This window comes from Zootermopsis nevadensis, unplaced genomic scaffold (genome assembly GCF_977971745.1).
Source record: "Zootermopsis nevadensis isolate Lab colony 2312 unplaced genomic scaffold, Znev_1.0 Znev_ptg000002l, whole genome shotgun sequence".
NCBI classification, from domain to species: domain Eukaryota; kingdom Metazoa; phylum Arthropoda; class Insecta; order Blattodea; family Termopsidae; genus Zootermopsis; species Zootermopsis nevadensis.
In genome coordinates this window covers 15151268-15161669 of record NW_028259134.1, presented here as the reverse complement: position 1 = coordinate 15161669, position 10402 = coordinate 15151268, and the positions used below count along the sequence as shown (strand labels likewise).

Genomic DNA, 10402 nt, shown 5'->3' with positions numbered 1-10402 from the left:
AAAACAGTCCTGTCCACAGCCTCCTATCCAGTTGGTGGGATCCTTTATTTGGTGGTGTATTGACCAGAGCATAAGGGTAACTGCTTAACTCCATTTAGTGCCAAGGTTAAGAAAGTGTAGAGCAATACCTTACCTCCATACCTCCATTCATCTTTGTCATAGTACAGTGTGTTTACTGGTGAAATTGAACACATCTGTCACTTCCTGGCAAGAACTGTTATAATATAATATAAAGTACTGATAAATAAATGAGTGATCAATCAGTTCTTTCAGGAACAAAAATTATGATTGATTTGTCTTGCCCATGGCAAATATCTTTTACTGATCTACCAACTCTGTTAAAAAAATCCACTATTAATACTCCGTACCATCAAATGTAATGTTGAGCCACTTACATATAAGGAAAGCTAGACTACTGTATGTATCTGTTCTCAAAAATAAGTTTTTAACTATTTGACAGATTTTGATGAAGGGTGTTTCAAATATTATGCTACAAGAGGTCATCTCATACTACAAATTTCAAAATGTACATCACAAAGATGTGAACAGATGGTTTTAAAGTGAGAAGCAGACAGTAAGTTCTGAGTAATGCAGTGAGTATGAGGCAAGATCCTAAGTAAGACTGAGCCATACTGTACCCCAGTATCTGAACAATGTGCACAGACACTTTAATGCCCTTAGAAGGGTTCTGGGGTGCCTGCAAAAATTTTAGAACATTCACAAAGAATTTTAAATGTTTGATGTTTTAATTTTCTGATAATCTGTCACATTCTTGTGATATTTCCCTATGAGCCAGTTGAAATAAAAAATGAGAACACAAATATAGTCTAAAATTTCAGTTCAGGTTTTTCTTATAAATTCTTATGGTGCCCTCTATAAATTATGAGCTCTTCTTAGTTTGCTGTCATCCAAAGAATTTGGCAGTCACTGCTGTAGTACATATGGATGTCAGCAGTGTCTTCTGTTCTAGATATAATTTCTCTCTCCCTCTTGAATTACAAAACAACTGTCTCTTTACAAAACAGTTACGTGTTATCAGTTATATATGACAATAAATATGCTGATATCATTATCTCATAGTCTGACAGCAGTCTGAAAAGCCACGCAACTGACCCTGTCATCCTACTAAATAGAAGTTCATAGGTTGAACTTTGTTATGTAAAGCTTTTTATTTTTATCATTCTGCTGACAAGAAAAGTTTGGAGTAATAACAGTGAAGAGTATAAGCGGAATTTAATCTCACTGTGACTTTGACCAAGACTAACTGCTATCAACTACAGAGGGCCTTAGGGAACTGCTTCATTTGTAGTTGTTGGCTGACTGCAGCAGACATAACACATGGTAAGTGTATGCTAAGGTGTGCAAAGTCTATTATATGGTAGCCTTCAGTGAAACCTGCCTCTAATATTCATAATGTAGAATTATGCATAGCACAGACATGTAAATGTATCTTTCTCTTCATTTCATCATGAATATAATTTTTGTTTATTGCAGTTGTGAAACATTTTCAAATTATTTGTTACATAAGTTTTACAAGTTGTTCAGTTCACACACCACAGTGATTCAAAATAGCAACTCAACATGCTGAGGTATTCCACCATTTGCTGAATTAAATGTTTATAATCTACTACTCTTTGTAGCTAAGAGTAGGTTTACATCATCTATTGCACATGTATAAATTATACAGGTAATGAGCACATCAAAGGGAACTGTGGTGCTGGCATACAGTGGTGGGCTGGACACATCATGTATCCTGTTGTGGCTTATTGAACAAGGCTACATTGTTATTGCCTACATGGTAAGCTTGCTATTAAATTATTAATGTTAACAAGCGATATATAAAAAAAATGAACTTCTGTTGTTAGATATTTTTGATACTTGTTTGTACCAGTGTTAACCCTCAGGAGTAATGTGGCTGGGTCATCTGTGGTGTTTAGTTAAAGTAAATAAATTAACAGTGAACGAGTTATGCCTTTTTGTCCCTATAGCTGCATGTTTGAGCCCACACATCACTGGCCATAAATGTAGAAAATTTGGTTATTAAACATGAACTGAAAGTTGCAGACTCAATTTTTTTACTTATCCAGTAAAAATATTTAATGGAAGGTTAGAGTTGTCTAGGTCTGGCACAATGAAGGCATATGTGGGACACTGAGGTAAAATTCGTCATTCTAGATCTTGGCACTTTGTTCTACACTATGGCTGCCCTATCCGCACATAAATAAATCCTAATAATATTAAGATGGGTGAGCCCCTAAGTTGGTGTGGATGCGGTGCCTAAGACAGAAAAAAAATCTGCATTTGCCAGAAATCAAATCTTCACCGACCAGTTGCTTTATTGACTAAGCTACCAGAGTTATTTTATAGAAAGATGCAAATGAATATTTTCTTGTATTGGTACTGTTTTATTACTCTGAATTATTAAATGAAAGTTGTAGGACTAAATTAAAAACAATTTCATATTTTATTATGCAGAATTCTGGCATAGGACTCTGAAGTATTACATGGTGATAAATCTTTGGAAAATATGCAACCTGAATATCATTTTATGTAAAATAACAACTTAACAAATAGGTAAAGTCTGTATATTTAGCCTTTAATTTTGAGGCAATAACTAAAGTACTACTTGTATGCAGTAGAATATAAATGCACAAATTCTGTGTGAAAAATTTCTTACATGTTTATAGTTACAGATGTGATACTGAAAACATTTAGGTTATATCAAAAATGTTTACATAGAATCTACTAATGAAAATTGTACAGAAATAAGACGACTGAATGTTTTAATAGTTAAAAGCATTATCATTGGAAGAGAAAGTAGGCATCATAAGTTCTACCAAGATGTTCGTGTTATTTAAATGTTTCCTGAAGAAGGGATTACTGTATTATCTTCCAGGCAAATATTGGCCAAGAAGATGACTTTGAAACAGCGAGAGAGAAGGCACTGAAAATAGGTGCTTCTAAGGTAAGATACTACACTTCATTTACTATATTATCTAAAACATTTAGTGAAGAAGTGGGAAATATTGATTTTCCAATAGGAGCCTCCATAAATTTTTTTATGCATCTCTTTTCTCACCCATTTGATATACATGTTTGGTCTACCATAACCATGATTTCACTACGCTAACACATGATCTGTATGAATCATAATGTCATTATCTAATAACCTGAATAGTTCACTTACTTCACCCCTTCTAGTTCCAAAACAAGTCATAGCCTACAATCCAACAGGGATGACTTTGATGTTCACTTAGAAGACTGTTAGATAACATGAAATCTGAGAGAGAAATAGGATGTCGTCATGAATTCAGCTATATGACAATATGTTATGATATTAATGAAACATTAGTTTGTTTTTTGTATAGGTAGTGATTGATGATCTAAGAGTCCAATTTGTGAAAGATTTCATCTGGTCTGCAGTGAGTGCTGGATTGGTCTATGAGTCTCGCTATCTCTTAGGAACATCGCTGGCTCGTCCCTGTATCTCTCAGGGATTGGTAAAAGTGGCCCGCGAAGAGAGGGCACAGTTCATTTCCCATGGTGCCACAGGAAAAGGCAATGATCAAGTTCGTTTTGAGCTAAGTTGTTATGCATTGTGGCCACAAGTGAAGGCGAGTTGTACAATTCAATCTAATGTAGCACTAATCTCATAACTAGAATGCAAGCCTACCACTTCCATAAAACTGAATCAAATTCCCTGCATGCCATTCAGATTTCAATTTCTCATATTTATTACTTACTACTTAGTCTACTTCATTGTTTTCCAATCTGAAACATGTTATTCTCTGATTCTCATGTTTATGGTCTGATGAATGACATTATGATGCCAAGCCTATCTTTTTCTGGTTAACTTTCATTGTATGAGAATACAATTTAAATGCTGTACTATGGGACAACTGGTCAGAATTTTAATTTGAAGGTTAATGGTTTAGCAATATGCTAGTGAAGCATGGCCAGCTGGACTGTGCATAAGTTGCTGTACATTGTCAATAATGATTAAACTTTCATTGTTCCAAAATGATATAAAAAATCACCTACTTTGTTTTTTACAATATAGTTTTGTACTTTCCTCTACTTTGTATTTTAGTCTGAAACCCTCCTCAGAGAGTAAATCAAAGTTCACATTCAAAACATTTCTGTAATGTATTACAGGTATTAGCTCCATGGAGAACTGAACATTTCACTGAAAGATTTCAGGGTCGTCAGGATTTGATCCAATATGCAGCAAGTCATGGTGTTCCTGTACCAGTAACACTCGAAAAACCTTGGAGTATGGATGCCAACCTTATGCATATCAGGTCATATGATACCTTCGACTTCAATTAACAAAGGCAAAACAGATATACATTGAAGATGGAGGATGTACTCTGATTTGAAATCACTTTTTTATCAAATTAGTTGTGACTTTATTTTCTTCACTGGCCTTGATACTCATTTACTGGAGATGAAAATCTGCTGATGCAAAGAAAATTACACTAAAGATTCCTTACTTCAGTCATTACTTATTCCTCAAAATAAGGTTTGAAGTTTTCATGGTAACTGAATGCAAGGATGTCTTCTTGGGCAATCAGCCATGTAACTAGATTGGAATGCTACATTTAAATGGTTGATTACTTGAGGGTATATGATGAGCAAACTTATTCTCCCTTGTATTTTATTAAATATACAAAATTAAAAAATGTTTTAAGTAAAATTAAGGTATACAGTTTATATTATATAACAGCTTGTTATATTATAAGCCATTTTTCAGAAAACTGCTGAGATCAAATTGGAACTTTATATATACCTGGGGCAACACTGCATCAACACAAAGGAAAATGAAATTTTCTTGACAAATTTTAGTGCATACAAAAATAAGAAATTTAATCAGAATTGAATAAATAATTTTGGAGACGTAGCTTGCAGATGGACATATATGACTCTCAGCATGTATTCAATTCATGCAAAGAATACATAAAGATGATATTACACTATAGTTTATGAAATTAAACTACATACTGAAGAAATTATAACTTTTCTGCAGAGAAACAAATGTACACTGTACAAAACTACGTAAGACTTGAGGGTTTTCTTATGGCAGTTCACATCTGTTGTAGTCATCTGGATATTGCACAATATCAAATTAGGAAAATAATTATTTACATTTCAGAAGAACTTGCTACCTCCCTTTTCAGGATTTACATTGAAAACGCTGCTGCCTCCTTCTTCAGGGAGATAGTAAATTATTTAAATATGATGGTAATTTTTTCATCATTCCTACATGTTGCGGTGATTAGAAGACTGTATTGAATGCAAAAATTAAATTATCAAGATGATGTTCAGTAACTAGGTTATCAGTGCATTCAGAACCGTTCTGTGTTTACTCAGTGTTTGTTATTATAACATCCATAGTTATGAATCTGGTGTGTTGGAAGATCCAGCTGAACTGGCCCCTGATGGAATATTCCAGATGACTGTTGATCCTAAGAATGCTCCAGATAAGCCCTGCAAGCTGCAGATCAACTTTGAACATGGTATTACTCAATATTCTGTGGGAATCAAAGTTTTCATTTATTTAAAATAATGCTGAGGATAATATTTGGACCTAAGAAACGTGAAGTAACAGGAAACTGAAGTCATTTATGGGGTATTGTCTGCAATGTTTAAAGTTTTGTGTTCCCAGGCATACCAGTTAGCATAAAGAATTTGACAGAGGTTGGCCCAGTCAACACAGATCCATTGAAGATGTTCATTCTTCTGAATGAGCTTGGAGGAAAGCATGGTGTTGGTCGTATTGACATTGTTGAAAATCGATTCATTGGGTTGAAAGTAAGTATGCAAACTTATCAATAGTATGTGTACCTAACTGAGTTTCTTGGGACTGAACTCAAATTTGACTGTATGTAGGATCACAAATGAACGAAACGTCCTGTAATTTTGTTTATGAAGATAATGATGATTTAGTTACACATATATGTCTCTGCTATAAATTTTTTCCATGTGAATGAGAAATCCTGTGATATGTTGACAGTCACGTGGCGTGTATGAAACACCAGGTGGCACTATCCTGCATGCTGCTCACACAGACCTAGAGACCTTCTGTCTTGACCGAGAGGTACTGCGTGTAAAGACTTTCCTCCGAGACAAGATGGCAGACTATGTGTACAATGGTAATGACATGATAATACTGTCTCTGGTCAAGTGATGTTTGAGAATATTTTCTGAGAGTATACTCCTTAGCTGTCCATCACATGGATAAAAGATTTATGACTCACAAGAGATGAATTTCCTTTTAAATGAAATTATTTTGCAAGAAATATAATTAACTTCCATTGTATTGCTGCAATGAAAGAGGTTATATCAGGCTAACTGGGGAGCTTGGGTTGGAAAGACAAGAAATATATACTGAAATTTAATTGTGAATTCTCTTGTAATGTGGCCACTTGGAAGGCTAGAAGTAGATCAGAGGTAACTAGACTGTGAGCATGAAAATTCTCATGAATTGGGTCAGAATAGGCAGTCCTTGGTCTAATAGTTTTGAACTATTTTGGTTACATTACTGGGAAGTTTGAGATCAACTGTTTGTGAAGGTTATGATTATGATTAAGGGAAGAGTTGCTTGAGAATCTGTCTTCCTCAGCTGAAAATTGTAACAATTATGTAGCTAGCTAAAAATAAAAATGAGTTACATTGATCAGTGTAAATTAAACATGATTATCAAAGAATACAGACAACAATCCATTGGATGTAAAATAAGAAATCATCCAAGAGGAGGCGTGATATTTCAAACTTTAGGATGACACAGGACACATGTATATTACTCCAAATACCTATACATCCATGTTTTAAACAATTTTCTAAATTTCCTTCACTCAGAGACAAGGACAGCAAAGAACAACAGGGAAATCACAAAGTGCATTCTTTCAGGCTCCACTATTAAGATAATGAGAATTTTGTTTAAGCAGTAATTGTTAAATTTTATATCACTATGACAATTTATTTAATTCTTGTATAATTTCTTTTGACTTCTGTCTTACAGGATTCTGGTTCAGCCCTGAGTGTGAGTTTGTGCGAGAGAGTATTGCTCTTTCACAGCGCCATGTCACTGGCTGGGTCCAGGTACAATTATATAAGGGCTCAGGTAAGTTATAGTAGTCAACGGTTTACTGGATCTCTTAATTATAAATTACAGACTCGAATTTACGCACTGAAACCCATCTTTACTGCAGTTTCAGTTCTGTTTGCTGATTTTAAGTAGAGTGCTTCATACACTTAGGTTTGGCCCAATTGTAAGAACTTTTTTAAATAGTATCCATCAAGACTAATCAGTTGTGTGCACAAGTGCTGACATTACCAAAATATGCTATTAATATTTTTATATATTTGGCTGGACTTGGAAGTTCAGATTGGTGAACAAGAAATTAAAAGAGAATTTTGCTTAGAAAGGGCTTTGAAAGATGAAATTTGGAATACTGAGAAGAAGCTCTGAGGATAGTATTCAAATGAATATAAGGGAAATAAGAGAGTGTGAACTGGACTGAACAGATTAAGAAATTGTTCCTGTGATTTGTTCCATGTCATCAGAACTGATTTCAGTCTCGAGGTAAAGCTCTATGATCATGGTTTTACTCAGGCTGTCTGTATATATAATGGAAGAGATCCCATCCCCTCCTGTTGGTTCGAGAGGTGAATGAGGTGATGAAAAGAAAAGTTTCAAATGGCCCTAACAGGAAATCTGCTGTCCTCTACTGCCTTGTCTATAATTAACCAATCAGCAAGGTTTTGTTAGTGTATTTGTAAAAATGTCTCCCCAGGAACAAGTTATGAATTGCATAGTATTTAAGATGTCGAGATGTTCTGTGCTGTTCTAGTCCAAGTACTGGCCCGACATTCTCCAATAGCTCTCTACAACCAGAGTCTTGTTTCCATGGATCAACAGGGAGACTTTCAACCTGAAGATGCCACGGGATTCATCAACATCCATGCCATTCGTTTGCGAGAGTATCAGCGATTCAAAATGCATCTTGAAGGTGGTCAGATTAGATAAATATCAGCTCCTGTCATTGTTTACTTCCAGTGTATTGTGTACTTCATTAACATTTTGGAAATAAAACATTTCCTTAAAATAAAACAAAACATTAATCTATTGTATTAACTATGATTTTTGTCACTGTTATCATCACGGCTGTGAAACCACTGCTCACACAATATTGTGTTTTAAAGCTGCTGTCAAGTGGTTAACACCAGTGGCGGCTCGTGAGTCTTAGCAGTGGTAGTGCTGCGCAAGGGGAAAAAATCAGAATAGTATTTGAAAACGTAACAATATAAATAAATGAAAAGTAAATTTACATCAGGAGAAAACCCATACGTGATCGACGATGTTTTAACTATTTGTAAGTCCGGAAGAGGGAGGCTATGAATTTTTACATCATTTTTCACTCAAAGAGAATTTAGAAAAAAGTAATTTGCCGTAACTATGACACACTTCCTTTGCTCATTATCATTATTAAAACAAAAAATAGTCAGCACACAGAATGATTTAACACTCATCAACAATAACCACGAAACAGTTTGTGATACAGAAACCGGTCTAAAACACGTGGTACCGGGTAAGGGTGTTTACTATAAGCCGGCTGCGGGGACTGCAGCCCCGATACGCGCTGTACCAGTGAACTGTCCCTCACTCCACCGCCCAACGCACTCACTACATTTGAACGGCTAACCGCGCTGAAATCCTTGCAGCTGGATGATAGCCCCGTTCTGTTTCGCACTCCTCGCCCGTGGAGTTACTATCAGTTCAGGCGATTAGTGGATAATGAAAACGTAAGGGGAAATATTAAAATAATTATATAGAGGAAAAAAGTGTTACAAATTAAATAACACAAAAAATAATTTTTGAATTTTTGAAAAAATATAGGGGGTGCTGCAACTCACTGTAACCTAACCCAACCTAAGCCAATACAACGCAACCGAATCCAATGTAACTTATATCAATCAAACATAAACGAATCCAAAATAACCGACCCGCCGCTTTAGGACTTCTACATAAAGTTCCAGGACGTCTCGAGCACTTCTCCAGGATTTCTCCAGTACTTCTCCATGACCAATGAAATTCCGCGTAAACTATCCAGGACGTATCCTACTCCACTCTACGACTTATCCAGAATTTCTCCAGGACTTTTCCACGAATTCTCCAGGATTTCTCCAGCACTTCTCCAGGACTTCCCCACGACAACCCAATGAGCACGCTAGAAATTCACCAGGACAATCTAACCCATCGCAAAACAAAACAACCTTATCTAACCTAACCTAAGCAACCTAACATTACGTTAGCTAACCTAGCTGAACCTAATCTAATCCAGCCTATGCCAATTCAACGCAACCTAACCCAATGTAACTTATACCAATCAAACATACGAATCCAAAATAACAGTCTCGCATAAGATAAAACCCACCGCCGCTCTAGGTCTTCCGCATAACCTATTCAGGACTTCGCCGACTCTATTGTACGACTTATCCAGAATTTCTCCAGGACCTTTCGAGGAATTATCTGGGATTTCTCCAGCACTTGTCCAGGATACCCCCACGACCACCCTATATCACTTAAGATGATTCTGTTCTTGAAGGTGGTTCAACAAGAATCTGCCTGTGGTCGATTACGTAATATCTACTAATGTCACCATCCGCACTCAGACACGCGTTCCACAGAGTTATCAAGCTCTGGATGACTTCCTCGAAGAATTCCGAAGGCTGCTGCTGGAAAACACCAGTTTCACTTGAGCGTCTGGCTGTTATCGACGTTTGTTGAGTGCCTGCTTCAGTGGCCCAAATTTGTCGCACTGTAGGCCGAATGCTCCAGCACCTACAAGAAGCAAGTGCTGCACCCTGGTATTGATTGTGTTCGCTACACGACGGCGTGCGTTATCCGTGTACCGGTCTTTCGCTATTCTTTTTGACACACAGGCACGGCCTGTATCCGCCGACGAATCTCCGATGGTTGATTGCCCTCTGCGCCCAGAAACCGAGTTGCAGTCCTTCGATATCGCTTGAATGTTTATAACGTTAAACGCCAAACTTTCTGGACTACCACGTGCCCTTCCTTTGAAAAAGCTCAATGATGCTCTGTCCCACACTTCTACTGGAATCATGGGATTGCATGACGCGCCGCGGGCGAGTTTTTGTTAAATCACCCTCATTTTTTGAAATTTCGTTAGTAGTATTGACTTATTTAATTGAACTTTTGCACATTTTTATCCGACATATATTTTATCAGGTAGTTGTTAAAATTGTCAGATCTAAATAAAAACTGAAATGCTTCAATAATTATTCAGAAAACTCCAAAATATGATTTTTTTTTAAATTCGTTCACCTGTGTAGAGGCAGAGCATGCAGGGCGCTTCGCAATGATGCGACCTCGTCC

The 10402-nt window shown here is 36.4% G+C and overlaps 1 protein-coding gene across 1 annotated transcript; it reads left to right on the top strand.

Annotated features, from left to right (window-relative positions):
- Nucleotides 1-1185: 1185 nt before the first annotated feature.
- Ass (argininosuccinate synthase) lies at nt 1186-8124 on the top strand. The gene is made up of 10 exons (XM_022084534.2): nt 1186-1341; nt 1688-1798; nt 2897-2965; nt 3369-3614; nt 4156-4301; nt 5395-5516; nt 5666-5811; nt 6014-6152; nt 7022-7123; nt 7854-8124. The coding sequence occupies exons 1-10, from the start codon at nt 1339-1341 to the stop codon at nt 8027-8029; spliced, it is 1260 nt and encodes a 419-aa protein (XP_021940226.1). The 5' UTR covers nt 1186-1338; the 3' UTR covers nt 8030-8124.
- The last annotated feature ends 2278 nt before the right edge of the window (nt 8125-10402 follow it).

Bases quoted from the DNA above. Each gene is read 5' to 3' on its own strand.
- Ass (XM_022084534.2), top strand. The intron at 2,966-3,368 runs GTAAGATACTAC...TTTTTTGTATAG, and splicing joins TGAAAATAGGTGCTTCTAAG to GTAGTGATTGATGATCTAAG. The intron at 4,302-5,394 runs GTCATATGATAC...TAACATCCATAG, and splicing joins GCCAACCTTATGCATATCAG to TTATGAATCTGGTGTGTTGG.